This window comes from Ipomoea nil, unplaced genomic scaffold, assembly GCF_001879475.1.
Source record: "Ipomoea nil cultivar Tokyo-kokei standard unplaced genomic scaffold, Asagao_1.1 scaffold0804, whole genome shotgun sequence".
Taxonomy (NCBI): Eukaryota; Viridiplantae; Streptophyta; class Magnoliopsida; order Solanales; family Convolvulaceae; genus Ipomoea; species Ipomoea nil.
In genome coordinates, this window is record NW_017617232.1 from 884,486 (window position 1) to 901,542 (window position 17,057).

General features: G+C 32.1%; 1 protein-coding gene across 1 annotated transcript; it reads left to right on the forward strand.

Moving 5' to 3' along the window:
• The first annotated feature begins 4,554 nt into the window (after positions 1 to 4,554).
• On the forward strand, positions 4,555 to 8,806 carry LOC109177423 (methanol O-anthraniloyltransferase-like). Its single transcript, XM_019326806.1, has 2 exons — positions 4,555 to 5,105; positions 7,684 to 8,806. The coding sequence occupies exons 1-2, from the start codon at positions 4,653 to 4,655 to the stop codon at positions 8,638 to 8,640; spliced, it is 1,410 nt and encodes a 469-aa protein (XP_019182351.1). The 5' UTR covers positions 4,555 to 4,652; the 3' UTR covers positions 8,641 to 8,806.
• The last annotated feature ends 8,251 nt before the right edge of the window (positions 8,807 to 17,057 follow it).

A 17,057-nucleotide genomic window follows, 5' to 3' on the forward strand; every position in this document is an offset into this window, starting at 1 on the left:
TATTAAGCATACCAAAAAAGTGCTAATATTAGTAATGAAAAAAGATATTATATGAAGATTAGTTGAGTTGTCTAAATTTGAATGCTTATTAGTATTTCATTATTTTAATAAAATGGTGAAAACTAATGTCATGGTTGAAAATTATAGACAAAACTAAAAGTGATTCACACAAAGTTTGTTGGTGGTGAATAACTCGATTTACCAAAAAGAAATGTAAATAAATAAATAAATAAATAAATAAATATATATATATATATATATATATATATATATATATATATATATATATATATATATATATATATATATATATGGTCAGGTTCCTGTGAGAACAGGTTTTCCCGTGTAGTCTGATATATATATATATATATATATATATATATATATATATATATATATATATATATATATATATATATATGGTCAGGTTCCTGTGAGAACAGGTTTTCCCGTGTAGTCTGTGCCGCACAAGGCCGTTCCAATAAAAATGGAGGTCCTGTACGACATCATAATTTGGGCCCTTTTTCAAGTATTTCATATATATATAAATAATAGTTGTTCAATTGTATAAATACGTTGCACTACTCTAAAGGAATTCCTTTTTTTTTTTTGAAAGCCTCTAAAGGAATTCCTTGTTTTGCCACAACTATTTGCAATATCATGCACACAAAGTCAAGTTAAGACTGTGACTACCACTACAAGTATAAAATGCTCTACAATTTACATCCAAGAGTCTTTTTTTTTGTACAGCTTGAACCACTCCTCCAGACCCTGATTAAACTACTTAATGAAGAACTTCAGTCTTCGAAATTCAGAACTTGAATACAGTATACTACCGGCAGACGACCTCCACTCAGACCACTTCTAGAAAATCAAAGAATCTAAGTCCCCACCACCGGGGTTCAAACCTATGAACATCCATTTGGAATGCTAACCGGGTTGACAATCCTCATATAATATATGTATATAAGTATATAATTTTATTATTATTATTTTACAATTATGCCCCCAAATTTGGGGCCCAATTGTAAAAAATATTATGACCCTATTTGGTAAATGGCAATAGTTATGCTGTGCAACCGAATGTACCATGCGCATGGTGCATACGGTTCAAAACGACGTCGTTTTGATTAAAAACGCGCGTCCCACTTAAAAAAAAAAATCAGGTTCGACTCTCAGTAATAGCATTATTGTGGATATATAGTTATGAAATTGTGGATATATAGTTATGAAATTGTGGTTATATAGTTATGAAATTATGGATATTTAGTTCATTCATTGTGGATATTTAGTTCAATCATATATTGTTGATATTTAGTTCATTCATTGTGGATTTTTACTTCATTCATTGTGGATTTTTACCTCATTCATTCATTCATTGTGAATTTTTACTTCATTCATTCACTGTGGATATATAGTTATGAAATTATGGATATATAGTTATGAAATTGTGGTTATATAGTTATGAAATTATGGATATTTAGTTCATTCATTGTGGATATTTAGTTCAATCATATATTGTGGATATTTAGTTCATTCATTGTGGATTTTTACTTCATTCATTCATTCATTGTGGATTTTTACTTCATTCATTCACTGTGGATATATAGTTATGAAATTGTGGATATATAGTTATGAAATTATGGATATATAGTTATGAATTTCTGGATATATAAAAATGCTATTGCCGGGAATCGAACCTGATTTCTTCTTTAAGTGGGACGCGCGTTTTTTTAACCAAAACGGCGCCGTTTTGCAACCGTATGCACCTTGCAAGGTGCATTCGGTTGCACAGCATAATTTGCGGGTAAATGGATGTTAGCTGATAGCTGATTGAGTTAGAAGGTATGACTAATTGATAATATTTGATTGTAGAAAAATATTTGGTAAATTAGTTGCTAGTTGTTTGGTATAATTTATTTTCTCAAAAAGCTAATTGAAAAAATTGCTTTGAGCATCGTTTTAAATTTTAGCTTTTGGAGTTACAAAAAACTAATTAACCAAACACTTATATTAGTTTTTTAACCATGTCAAATAGTTAAAAATAATATAAACCAAAATTAATAGATAAACTAACTATCTTATCAAACATGACCAATATATATAACTCATATAATATATTATATATGTATATAAGTATATAATTCTTTTTTTTTAACAAATTTTTTAAAAAAGAAAATAAAATTAATATATACACATACTATATACAGCAGGCAGTGCGCTGCCTACTGTATAGTATATGTATATACATGTATTGGGCCCCCAAATTTGCAAGTGACTGCCCACGACGGCCCAGGTGCCGCATACACCATTAGGTATGCATAAATGCAGTACACAGTGTTCGAAAATACAGCATTATGTGCGGTGTATTTTTTTTGTATGGTGCATTTTTTGACAATTCATTCTGGTGTATTCCCGAACACTGTATGGTGCATTTATGCATAGCTAATGGTGTATGCCGCACTGACCGCACGGGAAGACCTGTTCTCATAGGAACCAATATATATATATATATATATATATATATATATATATATATATATATATATATATATATATATATATATATATATATGTGTGTGTGTGTGTGTGTGTGTGTGTGTGTGTGTGTGTGTGTGTGTGTGTGTGTGTGTGTGTGTGTGTGTGTGTGTGTGTGTGTGTGTGTGTGTTCACGAAAAATGGAATTTAATTTTAGAAAAATTAATTCCAACAACCTTGAAAGCTAACGAAATAAACTAGAAGGAAGAGAAATCTGAGTCGTGTATAACGCACAGTTTCCTTAAAATCGATTCGTTACCTCCGAGGGTGCTAGGAGCGTTGTAGCGTCAGTCTCCCAACGAAGCTCACATTGGAATTTTATTTGCACTCCCTACACACGAGAGAGATCCTCTATTCTATACAATTCAACATCCTTCTAAAAGACTCTTGTATATATAGTGGTGCATGTTGGGATTATTGGCAAATAAGGCCGAAAACTCAATAATAATCCTACGAAAAAGGATTATTATTTTTGGGAAAAACTGGAAATATCTGGGATAAAACAACCACAGGGACGAACGGATTTTTGGCTAGGTTGTAAGTACGAGTCGAGTTACACTCTCTCCTTAAAACCTTATTTGCTACCTCCCAAAGGTGCTAGGAGCGTTGCAGCCTAGGTTTTTCAAGATAAAACGTACTACGGTTCTAAGTTTTGAGCACTCAAACTTAGACCCCGGCGAACTAGAGCGTGGGAAGAACACAGAAGGTAAAGAAGGAAAGAAGAGCAGGGCTTCGAGAGATGAAAGGTTAGATTCGTTGTGTTTAAAAATCACCTACTCTCTCACAACTTATATAGGAGTTGAAGGAATTAATATCATTTAATTCATGGCATTTAAACTTATATAAAATCAGTCTTGTAACTCATGTAACATCATACCAATACCTGAGTATTAAATCTGTAATTCAAAATTAGAATTAATATTAATTCCACCCGCTTATTTAAGACCCAGAACGGTCGCTACCTGAGTGGCACTTACGAGACGAGCAGTACCGAGAGGTCTTACAACTTATGGTCGTGTCGGCGTACACGAGTCAAGCCTTTCCAGACTCATTTTGGGATTTAATTTTCAACCGTGCAAACCTACTTCCCAAACCAATGTAGGACAAGTGCTTTTTACAAAGCTTTTCCACCATCATTTTCATCTCAAATGGGTTTACTTTGAATTGGGACTTGGGTGGATATCAATTAATCATTATACTGTGGACTATAGTTCATATTGTAAAGTGGACCATTGTTATATATGTTAATTTTTAGTATACTTAATGTTTATTTTTAATGTATTATAAGTTTTATAAGGTTATTTTTAGTATACTACCTAAAAGGTAAACCTTCAATACATTAAAAAAAAAAAAAAAAAAAAAAAAAAAAAAAAAAAAAAAAAGCCTTGGCTTAGTTTTGAGGGGCGCTCGCCCTTCCCTGATGTACCAAAAATTTTTTTTAATAGATTAAAAATGAACATTTATCATTGGTCCACCTTCACAGTATAATTTACCCGTGTATATTGCTTCATATACCATGCATAATCTATGACATAACTCCGGTTAGATGTTTGAATGGGCCGGAACCATGTAGATGAACTCATCAAAGCTTTTGCGGTTGAGTTTTTGAGACGACAAATTATACCATGGATCGGGATCTATTTTATATTGTGGGTCCTGGTCAAAAAATAACTTTCAGATTATGTGTCTAACATACTCTTTAATGTAGTCTATAGTTTATGTGCCTGTAAACAAATTGAAACACAACATGTTAACTACAAACATATAACATGGTAATTACAGGCACATAATATGTTAACTGTAAATAAATTAAGACCGGACACATAACATGTTACAACATATTATGTGTGCAATTACCATATTAATGTGTTTGTACGTTCAGACAGTGAGACAACTAACTTTCAGAGCATAGATGTATGTCATGTCATTATTATTACATTTATTTAAGTGAGCTTTAAATGAGCTTACCTTTTTTTTTTTTTTACTCATTCATCGGTTGCAGCTGTTGGTTTTGACAACTATTTAAAATAGAGATTGAAGCCTGAAATCGAAAACTTAAGCAAACCATTAATATTCTTTCCTGAAAGCAAATTGTAATTGTAATTGCAATTTCAATGGCATGTTTATCTGCTCCACTACTATTCTGTGTAAAAAGAAGCAAGCCTCAGCTTATTGTGCCATCAACCTCGACACCTCATGAACAAAAACCGCTTTCCGATATCGATGATCAATGCACCGTTCGAGTTCATATTCCAGTTTTGATGTTTTACAGGAACAGTGTTGAAAGGAGAGGGGAAGAAGATCCAGCAATGGCTATCAAAGAAGGGTTAGCTAAAGCACTTGTTTTCTACTATCCCTTGGCAGGTAGGATTTTTGAAGGGGAGAATGGGAAACTGATAGTGAATTGCAATGGGAAAGGGGTTTTGTTTGTTGAAGCAAAAGCCAATGTGAAGTTTGAGCAGCTAGGTCATAAATCCATGCAGCCACCATGTCCATACTTGAAGCAACTCCTCAACACTGTGCCTGGCTCCGAAGGGATCATTGATTGCCCTCTTCTACTTATTCAAGTAAGATCATAGCAGCTATTTATTTATTTGTCGAGACATGCAAATTTGGGTTTTAGAGTTCGAATTATGGTTGAAGACTGGAAAGGAGTGTTTTCTACCTAATATTCAAGGTCGTTGATAACTGAAAATCATAATGTAGGAACATATACTATATATTATAATAAAGTTAATAGTACGTACTCAAAAAAGTAAAAATTATAATATTTTTCCCTCTAGAGATACCAATCACTAAACGAAATTATAAATTGACAAAATTTGACATAACCACTAAAGTCAATACATAAAACCTAACGTTATCAAATTATTTGTCAAAAACTATGGCGTAGTGTATTCAATTCATACTTTATAACTTTTATAAACTTTAAACATGGGAAAAAGAGTCAAATTGTCCCCCAAAGTCAACTGAATAGTGTAATTGAATCCCTTAAATTAAAAAAGTTCCATTCAAGTCTCTTAAATCGGTAAAATTGTTCAATTAATTAATTCCACTATGGGACTTATAAGTCCAAATTGATTTGTTTAGCTGGTTAAATCTATGCGGTGTTGACACATCTCTTTTTTATTTTATTTTTTTAAACAAATTTTTTATTTATTATTAAAAATATTATTTATTATTAAAAAAAAAAAAAACAGTCGCCGGCTGTCCGCGCCGAACACCGATATTTGATTCAAAATTTTAAAGAGTCTTTAAAAATTGGTTAGTATTTATTTCAAAATTTAAAAGTATGTAAAATTCAGGTGATATTTGATTTAAACTTTTAAAGAGGGTTTAAAAGTTAATTGTTATTTAAAAAGTTTTATAGGCTCTTTTCATATTAAGATTTCTGTAAACTTTTTTTTTCTCAAATATAAGAATAAATTCCACTAAAGGTCACCTGAGTTTGAGACATTAGTAGTTTTGGTCCTCAACTTAAAATCCTACCAAATTAAGGACTCTAACTTTTTTAAAACTACCACTAATAGTCCAAATTGCATTAAATGTCCTCTGAGTTTGAGGCACTACTATACTAGCTTTGGTTCTCAACTTACAAGTCTATCATAATATATAAAGTTAATTCCACCGGAGGTCCCTTGTCTTTGGTGGCAATTCTAAATTTAATCCCAGACTATCGTTTTTGCCATTTTACATCCCAAACTATTGTTTTTTGGACACTTTTAGTCCTTCTCATGATTTTTTTTCTATTTTTAGTAAGAGAATTTTTGTCTCTTCATTTTTTTTTGTTATTTTTCCGGTTTCAACCAGTTTAATTGGTTTAGAACTTTAAACCTCTGATTTTTTAGTAACCATATTTTTCAACCAATTTTTAGTAAAGTCCTAAATTAATTAAACTGGTTGAAATCGGAATTGAAAAATAACAAAAGAAAAATATGAAGAGACAAAAATGTCCTTATTAAAAATAGAAAAATCATGAGAAAGACTGAAAGTGTCCAAAAAAACGATAGTCTGGGATGTAAAATGACAAAAACGATAGTCTGGGACTAAATTTGGAATTGCCACCAAAGACAAGGAACTTCCGGTGGAATTAACTCTAATATATAAGTCCTCCTACTTCTCTAAAGCTACCACTAATAGTTCTTTGTTGATTTTATTTTATTTATTTATTTATTTTTTTTTGTAAAAGTACAGGGAAATTGGAGGAAAAAGTTGAAATATCCACTTCTTTTTCACTCAATATAAAGATAATATTAAAATCAAAATCTACAAGGAGATTCAAAGAGTTGTTCTGTGAAATGATCTGCACTATAGGAAAAGTAATTTTTTGTATGTCAACAAAATCACAAATTTTTAGGAAAAAGTAAGTATATTTTCCTTTATATAAAAAATTAGAGAATTTTTTTTTTTACAATTTTTTTTTCAAAAGTATTAAGATTTAGTAGAGTTAAGCTATTATATCTACCATATTTCTTTTACCAAGTACAGTAAAAAAAATGAGTATTCAAAATTATGAGCTAATGTTTAGAGTTTACAATTGAGCAATTTCATAATTGTGAAAATAAATTGGTAAATTCTAAAATTTGTTTTTAAATGACATAACTTAATTTAAGAAAAAAAAAGTTATTTGTGATTGAAATATAGAAATACATTTTATAGTATTGGATATTATATTCAATCTATCAAACTAATACCTATATAATCCAAATTATAGAATATGAACATTTAGATCCAATAAGTGTGTTTCTAATTATAGTACAACTTTTAGAACTCATTCACAATAACAAATAAAAAAAAAAAAACATATGACTATTTGTGATAGCTTTAGAGAAGCTGACTTATTGTGGTAGGCTTGTGAGTTGAGCATCAAAGCTCGTAGCATCTCAAACTCAGAGAACTAATATTCACAGCTTTAGAGAAGTTGTAGAACTTGTTAGGGATATAGGCTTTTAAGTTGAGGACCAAAGTTGATAATGCCTTAAATTTGGAAGACTTTAGTGGAATTTACTCCAAATATAAATACCAAAAATATATCCTTCTCTCAAACGCAAATTTATAAACTTTTCGGTATTATTTCAACCTTGGATTAACCATTTTGGAGAAATATTTATTTTCGAATTCGTGAAAAGTTCCAACGTGGTGTAGGTAACCCGTTTTACTTGTGGTGGCTTTGCATTGGGAATTCGGTTCAATCATACCATGATGGATGGCCCAGGGTTCATTCAGTTTGTAAATGCAGTGAGTGAACTTGCAAAGGGTGCTTCTGTTCCATCAACACTTCCCATTTGGGAGAGAGGCCTCTTAACTGCAAGCCCAACCCCAACCATCACCTACGAACACAACGAGTTCAAGGATTTCGAGTTATCCAAGACTACAAGGTGGTGGGACTTCGAAAAATTGTTGCGTACCCCAAAATTCATCAACGTACAAAAGCAGGCGAGTGACCCTTGTGTGTTTTTTAGCAGACATATATGCCACTCCTTCTTTGTCAAACGTTCATTCACTTTTGGGTCAAGAGAGCTGCAAGCTATCAAGGACCATTGCCCTTCAAGTACCACATTCGAGGCACTTTGTGCGTGCTTATGGAAATGTCGTACCATTGCTCTCCGACCAGACCCTAATTCAACAATGCTATTGAGCTTTATTGTCAATATACGAGAAATGTTGCAGGAACCAAAACTGCCCCTTGGATACTATGGTAATGCAATCGTATCCACGTCTGCGATAACCACAGCCAAGTTGTTGTGTTCAAATCCTATATCATACGCAGCCAAGTTGATTAGAGAGGCTAAAAATAGTGTTAACGACGATTATGTTAAATCGATTATAGATTTTATGGTGACTAGGGGCAGACCAAGGTGGACTGTACCAAGGAACTTCTTCATAACAGACAATTCACAATTTGGATATGACGAGGTGGATTTTGGATGGGGTAAGCCTGTATTTGGTGGGGTTTATGGCGTTGTTTATGGATTTGGGTGCTTGGTACCTCACAAAAGGAGAGGAGATAGAAAGGGTAAACTGGTGGCATTAGCTTTGCCTCCAATAATTATGGGAAAATTTGAAAATGAGCTTAGGAAGATGACTAAAGCACAAAATTGATTTTTCCTATCCATATATAATGAGTCTATTTCCATTTTATTGTTTGGATCTTCTGCTTTGATGTTGTAGTTTTAATATTTTGAACACATATGTCTTTATTATGAATATAAACTATTGTATGTCCAAGCCGATGGCGGGTGTTGGACTGACTAATTATGATTTAGTAATTATGTTTATTATTTCATGTTGAATAAGTTTATTTACCAGTCAAGATCTTAACTTAGCTTACAGGATCTTATTTCTGATTTATTAATTATGTTTATTATTTCATGTTGAATAAGTTTATTTGCCAGTCAAGATCTTAACTTAGCTTACAGGATCTTATTTCTTTGTTTGATCCTACTTTCTAGATGTTCATACACCTATATAAAGGTTTTAGGACAAGCTTTGTAATTATAAGAACAAGATACAATTCAAGTATAATCATCTTTGGCACTTATCAATATAGATTGAGTTTCTTTATATGAGGGAGCAGATAATCCACCTATAGTTGGGACTTAAGAAGTTGCAAATTACATATCTACAGCAAGATTGTACTGTGTTCAGAGAATTTACAAGATTGTTATTTGACTAGAAATAGACCGATATGCACCAATGTTAAACCACCTAGCATGTATGAGTTTGAGGATATGGTCTCTTTTGCATTTCTTGTTATTAAAATTGATTAGTTACATTTCAAGAGGTTGTTTCACTACAAGAAAAATCATGAATCGCGACGGAAACATCGCGATAAAACGTAATCCGTTGTTGATTCGCGACGGTTTTTGCTACGGAACCTGTTCCGTCATGATTTTGCGTCAAAAATGGTGACGGAATTTAATTCCGTAGCGAGTTTTGGTGCAAAGTGATAAAAAAAACCCGGAAAATTTTGGCGCCCACATTTTGGTGACGAATTTTGCGACAGAATTAAGTTTTGTCACCACAACAGCGACGGAAAAGGCAACGGTCGATAGTTTCATCGCGGTTTTGCGACAGAATCGACAACAATAATAAATTCCGTTGTGATATTTGGCGCAAAGTGGAAACTATTCCCACATAATCTTTGCACCAAGGAATTGACGATGGAGGCTGACGACGGAAATTGCGACGGGTATTTTTCCGTCGCGAAAATATTTCACTTTTGAAATAAAGTTTATTTTCGCTATAGAAAAGGACGACGGAATCAATTCTGTCAGAAATATGTTGACACGTTGGCGATAGAAAATGCGACACCCTACATGTTTGTCGTGATATGGCAATGGAATCGGCAACTAAAATTTATTATGTTGTGATGTTTGGCACAAAGATAGATTTGACGTTTGAGATTGGCGATGGAACTTGCGACGGTTGTTTTTCTGTCACTAAAATATTTAATTTTTTAAGTAAAGTTTATTTTTGCTACAGAATGAGACGACGAAATCAATTCCATTGTCAATATGTTAACACATTGACGATAGAAAATGCGACACCCCATATGTCCGTCGCTCTATGGCGATAGAATCAGCAACGGAAATTAATTTTGTTGTGATGTTTGGCGCAAATATAGATTTGACGTTTGAGGTTGGCGACGGAACGTGCGATGATCGTTATTTCCGTCACAAAATATTTAATTTTTAAGTAAAATTTATTTTCGCTACAGAATAAGACGACGAAATTCATTCCGTCGCTAAATATGTTAACACATTGGCAAAAGAACATGCGACGCCCCACATGCCCGTCGCGCTACGACAATGGAATCAACAACAAAAATTAATTTTGTTGCGATATTTGGCGCAAAGATAGATTTCACCTTTGAGTTTGGCGACGGAACTTGCGACGGTCATTCTTTTCTGTCACAAGAATATTTAATTTTTAAGTAAAATTTATAACTTTTTAATGGTCGAATTTTGCACTAGGTTTGGTATTACAAGTGAAAATTTTTTTAAAATTTAATGTAAAATTAAATTGCATATGAATTATTTAAAATTATTAATGTTATTAAATTTTATATATAAAAATGAAATATGAGGTTATTCAACTATAAATTTTTTATTTAATAATTATGTTGATTTTTTAAGATAAAATTGTGAACATAAATATTTAAAATTACAATAAGAATGGATATTTTAAGTGGGTAATTACTAAAAATAATAAAATATATTAAATGATTAATACAAAGTATTTAAAATTACAAAATTTTAAGAATTTCTTAATAAAGTACATTAGTAGTTGAATTACAATTTGTAGAATCATCACAAAATTAAAAATTTGAGACTTTTTTTGGCAAAATTTATAGAATAATTATATAATTGAAATTTAATTTGATCTAGCAAAATAATTCTACTTGGGCGATGCATCATGCATGGCACAATATTCATTTTATAAATTAATTAAAATTTTATCATGTTTAATATGATTAAGCAGACATTATTACAATACAATTATTTTTACAAATCTAATTTAGATGTATAAAATAAAAATATTTATCTTATTTGAAAATAAATTTCATAAAATATTATATGTTAAGGTCCAAGTTATAAATTTTGAGAAAAAAAAAAATAATGTAGTCCATTATAATAACATGAACTATTCTGATATTAAAATTTAACCCAAATCTAATCTGACCCAACTAGCCCAAACCCAACAACCCACCCATGTGACGTAACTTGCGATGGTCGTGCTTTCTATTGCGGGATTATTTTATTCTTTAACTAAATAACTAAAGAATTATTCTTTAACTCTTTCATCACTACTCCCTGCATCCCATTTTACCTGCCTTACTTTCCCTTTAAGTTTGTCCCGAAATAGTGTGTTTTATTCAAAATTGAACATAACTATTATTTTACATTTTTCAATTTGCCATTTAACCCCTTTTTACTTTTTCAAATTTCTAGACAATTAATGAGGTAAGTAAATTTGTACTTTATACAAAATGACACTGACTTTTGAATGGCATAATTGAAAAGTTAGAAATACGTGTTTTTCTTGCATTAAAAATCGTGCTAAAGGCAATGTGACATGGAATTAGAAACAAATGGAGTATTTCATAATAACAGTAAACTTATTATATATAATACACTAAATTCCACTTTTAACAAAAATCAAGTTTTACTGTTTAATATTAAATTATAAATTAAATTTATTTTAATATAAAAAATGAATAGGACATCATTTTTATTATCGATTATAACTATCTACAACAATATACATCTTTACTATTATTTTTACTTGAAGTTTAAAATACTCATTTTGATTATATAAAAAATAATCATTTTTATCTTATATTTAAAATTGTACTAAACATTTACCTACTATTTTACCTTTCGTGTTAGATTTAGTGTTTGATATACACATATACACTAACTATATACTTAATCGATCTGTTAATTCAATTAACAAATACTTTATAACCACACTATTAGTAACTAAAATTTGTAAAAATCTTTAACCATAGACCGAACTGAAATATTTTGTGTAAAAATTAATTAATTGAATTATTTGGTTTGATCGTTTAACAAATTTTCACCGAATTTCATACACTTTTAAAGATAATAATTAAACTTTGTATGAATATCAGTGTTGCAAAAATCCCGCCTAGGCACCGATTAATCGCCTAGGCGCCCTTAGGCCGTGACGATTTCCAGCCTAGGCTCCCGCCTAGGTGACCGGCCGCCTAGCCGCCCCCCTAGCGCCTAACTCGACTGCCTGGCGCCTAACTTGGCCGATTAGGACGAGTTAACTCATCCATTTTTGTCGAATTAACCCGACCGACTCTACGCTACTAATTTTGTTTTTCATTTATATGTGTGTGTGTGTGTGTGTGTGTGTGTGTGTGGACCAGCACACGTGCATTTTTTTTTTCTTTTTTCTAGTTAGCCGTCTAGGCCATCTAGGCGCTACTCTGCCGCCCGACTAGCGCCTAGCGCCTAGCGCAACCATGATGAATATTTAAGTATAAAAATTTTTTTATTATACACAAATTTTAAAAATAACTAAATAATTAATTTTCTCAAATATTTTTAAAGTATATTTACTGTAATCATTAATTCAAAACGACATAATTTTTATAAAACAAATTAAATAAAAAATTAAAATTCAAACCCAAATTTTTAATTCAAACCTCAGATAGGGGTGGAAATGGGCCAGGCCAAGTCAGGCTTTTAAAAATTAGGCCTGGGCCTGTTAGGAAAAGGTAAAGCCTAGGCCTGGGCCTGGGCCTGTATGTAGGCTTTTTTCTAGGCTCAAGCCTGAGCCTGCAGTAGGCCTGGCCTGGCCTGAAGCCTTTTTAAAAGCCTATTTAGTAAATAGGCTTTTAAAAAGGCTTCAAAGTAGGTTCTAAATAAGCTTTGAGAATATTTAAATAGGCTCAAAGCCTATTTAAAGCCTACATTTTAAAGACTGTAAAACATAATAATATTATTAAATTACAATCAATAAATAATCATAAACTATAAAACCAAGTTCATATTTTATAATAAAATGTCCAACAACACAAGTTTAATAAGTAGGAGTTCATAATACAAAAATCATACAAGTTTGATAACTTCAAGTCTACAAGTCCAATGTCCATAGACCATAATACAAAAGTTCATCACAAATTCACAAGTTTAACAACAACAGAAATCATAAGTCCATAATACAAACATGAAACATTAAACATAATAACAACAATAGTATTCACACATAAAATTAAGTCATGGTTTCAACATAATCTCCTCTTGTCCAGAATTCTCCTACAGAATATTACAGAATATTAAAGTTCAACAGAATTCAAGAAGTTCAAGTGCTCATAATTCATAAATCATAAACCATAAATATTAAAGTAACAAGTAGTAATATAAAATAATATAAAATATTAAAGTAATAAGTAGATTCTTACCTTTTGTTTTTTCTTCAGCCCATCTAAATATTATAATTTATAACTAATCAATTTATACTAAACTAAAACAGCAATCAGTTTATTACTAAACTAAACTAAAACAACAGATTAATTACTAAACTATACTAAAGATTTATTACTAAACTAAAACAACACAGTTTATTACTAAACTAAACTAAAACAAAAGATTATAATTTATTAGCACTAGCAGTATAACTAAACTAAAGATAAAAATAAACTACAGTGTATTAAACACTAACTTCACTAGCAGATTAGCAGATTAACTATACAGTATATAGCAGATTTGCAGATTAGCAGACGAATGGCAGTATATAATAGGTATAAAATGTAATATATAATAATTAAATATTAAATATATATATTATATATATATTATATATAAACAGGCCAGGCCTGCAGGCTCGTAGGCCAGGCTTTTATATATAGGCCTGAGCCTATTTACCTAAATAGGCTTTTAAATAGGCCTAAGCCTGACCTTTTTATTAAACAGGCCAAGCCAAGCCAGGCCCTAAATAGGCCAGGCCATAGGCCCCTGTGTAGGGGCCTGGCCCATTTCCACCCCTAACCTCAGATGGTATTAACTCTAAATTGTATTAGCTAATTATTATTGTGAGATGGCAGCCCAATGTCTTGAGTCCAATAGCCCATTGAATAAGAGCCCATCCCATCCTATCAGGCAAATTATATCATGCATCACGGTGCATAATTGATTATGCACCGCGAATGAAAACGACGTCGTTTTGTTTAATGAAAAAAATGGCATCCGTTTCTCATCGTTCCGCACCCTTCCGTAAAATGTAACTCTGTTATTCAGTTTCATTTTGTATACACTGCAGTTTCGGTTCAACACAACTACAGTTTCATTTCGATATAACTATAGTTTCAGTCGATAATATTTATAGACTCAAATATGTGAAAATGTTATTAAATTTTATTTTTTATACACTATAGTTTTATTAAAACACAACTACATGATTATTTTGATATAATTACACATTCATTGTATAATATACACTCAAATATGTGAAATGTTATTCAGTTTCGTTTTATATATACAGTGCAGTTTCATTTTACCACAACTACAATATCATTTTGATATAACTGCAGTTTCATTTGATAATATAAAAATAATACGTGAGACAGTGTCGATTTAGATATATCAATTGATAATTAACATACAAAAAATACGCGCTCCGTTCAAATTAACGGTGTGCCGTTTACTTAAAAAAACGGCGCCGTTTTGACCGCGATACACGTACACAGCTATCCACGATATAACAACTCATCCTATCAGTTCACTACCAAGAAGAAAAACGACGAGAGGTGGCTTCAGAGTTAATCAGCGAAGAATATGAATCATGGCTCCGGACGGTGTGGATAGAGAAGTCCCAGCTAGACCGACTTCTCCGGATGTCCGAGTGAATAGCAAGCGTTCGGAGAAATGGTCTTCAAATGACGTTCGCGGTTCTCGTTCCTCTGCGAAATCAACGCCCCGGGTTGAAATTCTTAGCGGAGGAGCTGTATAAATTGAGTTCATTCCAAGGTCATTTGTCATCATCGATTTACCCCGGGATCCAATTCCGGAGATTTCCGGTGGTTCGCGGCAGTTTCTTGGACGGCAATACCAAATTCTTACTACGGCGATTTCCGACACAGAAATAACCTCTGTTGGCAGCAACACCGTTCTTGGTCGGCAGCGGCTAGAATCCATTCGGCGGCAGTCTGGGCATTGGCAAATTTTCCGGTGTGCATCAGTTTAATTTCTGGGAATTAATCCATTCTCTGATTTGGCAGCTTCTGGTTCATTCATTCTTTTTTCTTAAATTGCTTTGTTAATTGGTTTCTTCGTAATTGCTAATTACAAACGAACAATGTTTTGATTCATTTAATTTCAATTATAGAGAATTGTGCCAGTGTTGATTACGCTCTGTTTGGCAGAGAGCTTATATTGAAATCGGCTTATTCATCAACCAACAAGTACATCATATCTATTTTCATCTACTCCATAATAGGTTTGTAATGTTGATTCTATATGTTCATAAAAATAAAGTTTAATGTACATATGCATTACACTAATTCGTCCCATTTTATGTGTCCTGTTTCGGTTAACGAGGCTTGACTGAATTTATTTTTAATTTAAATTTTCATAATATTAAGTTTAGTATTTGTATACAAAATTTATATATTTAGAAAGTAGACTAAAAGTACTACTAAACACAAAAAATCAAATCTAAAAATAAGTAAAAATACTAAAGAAAATAAACAAAGAAGAAATAGTTAGTTTGACCCTATTAATAGTAAGTAGGATAGATAAAATGTGACAGAGAGAGTACTTTAATAGATTTTACTTTTAATTTTTTTTTTCAAAAAAAAAAGACCTATCAATATGAGTGTAATTTAAAAGATAAGTGATTTTTACTGATAAATATATTTTTATATATTAATTTTATTTGTATAAAAAGAAAAATAAATTTATGATAGAAAAAAAAAATTAATGTGAAAAAATAAGGTACCTGGAACTTGGGACTTGGGTGCATATCAATTATTATATTATGGGCTATAGTTCACATTTTAAAGTTGATCACTATTATATATGTTAATTTTTTGTATACTTAATGTTTGTTTTTAAATTATTATTATTAGGGAAAATCACACTTTTGGTCTGTTTCAATTATAGTCAATGTAACTTTTCTGTCAAATTTTTCACTTACTAGTGTTAAAACTATGGATAATTTTATAATTTCGCAACCCATCACTTTTACCCTCAATTTCTTCCTTCATCCGAATTGACCTACGTGAAGTAGTTGACCGAGTACTTCCCGCACATATTTAAGGCATTCTCCCAGCCAGAAATCTCATGTGTCCCCGGCGAACAAGAAGGGCTCATCTCCGGCACGCCGGCGTCTCCATCGAACAAGAAGACTGATGGCTGCTACTGATTTTAATCGGTTTTCTGTTGATGTTTGCTCCGGCGGATGTAAGATTTCTTGACTATTTTGGAAGATCTCGCTCCCCTATTTTACACCTCCGGTCGTCAAGCTATTGTTGAGTGCTGACTAGTGGTAAAGATTTCTTGAAGCTTCTTTGGTTGTCATGAAGGTTGGACATTCTTGCGTCAATTTTTTCATGCTGGTGGTGTTCTTTTGCTGTCGGTTGTTTTGTGCGATTTTCCGGTGTTAAATGGACTCTTCGGCGAATGGATTACCTCTGGTGTGAGGTTCACTCTACCTATTGACTCCCCCTTCTGGACTGCTTGAATCGAAATGGCGTCTGGAGTTAGGACGTAGTTGGGGATGGTGAATGGTGGCCTCGGGTCCAGCATTACTCTCTGATGATCCATGCTTTTTTCCGGTCATATTGGTTGGTTTGTGATCTGTGTTGTTGGGTGGCCGTCAAGAAGGTGGTCTCAAGCTAAAGCAATTGTCGTGTTGTTTTGTAGTGTGACATCCAATATCATTTTAGATAGAGCAATTGACATGGAAGATGCTCAACATAACGACATTCTCGGACTTGTAAGTAGAATCCAAAACTTCATATGTGTATGTACTCAAGTTCCTTC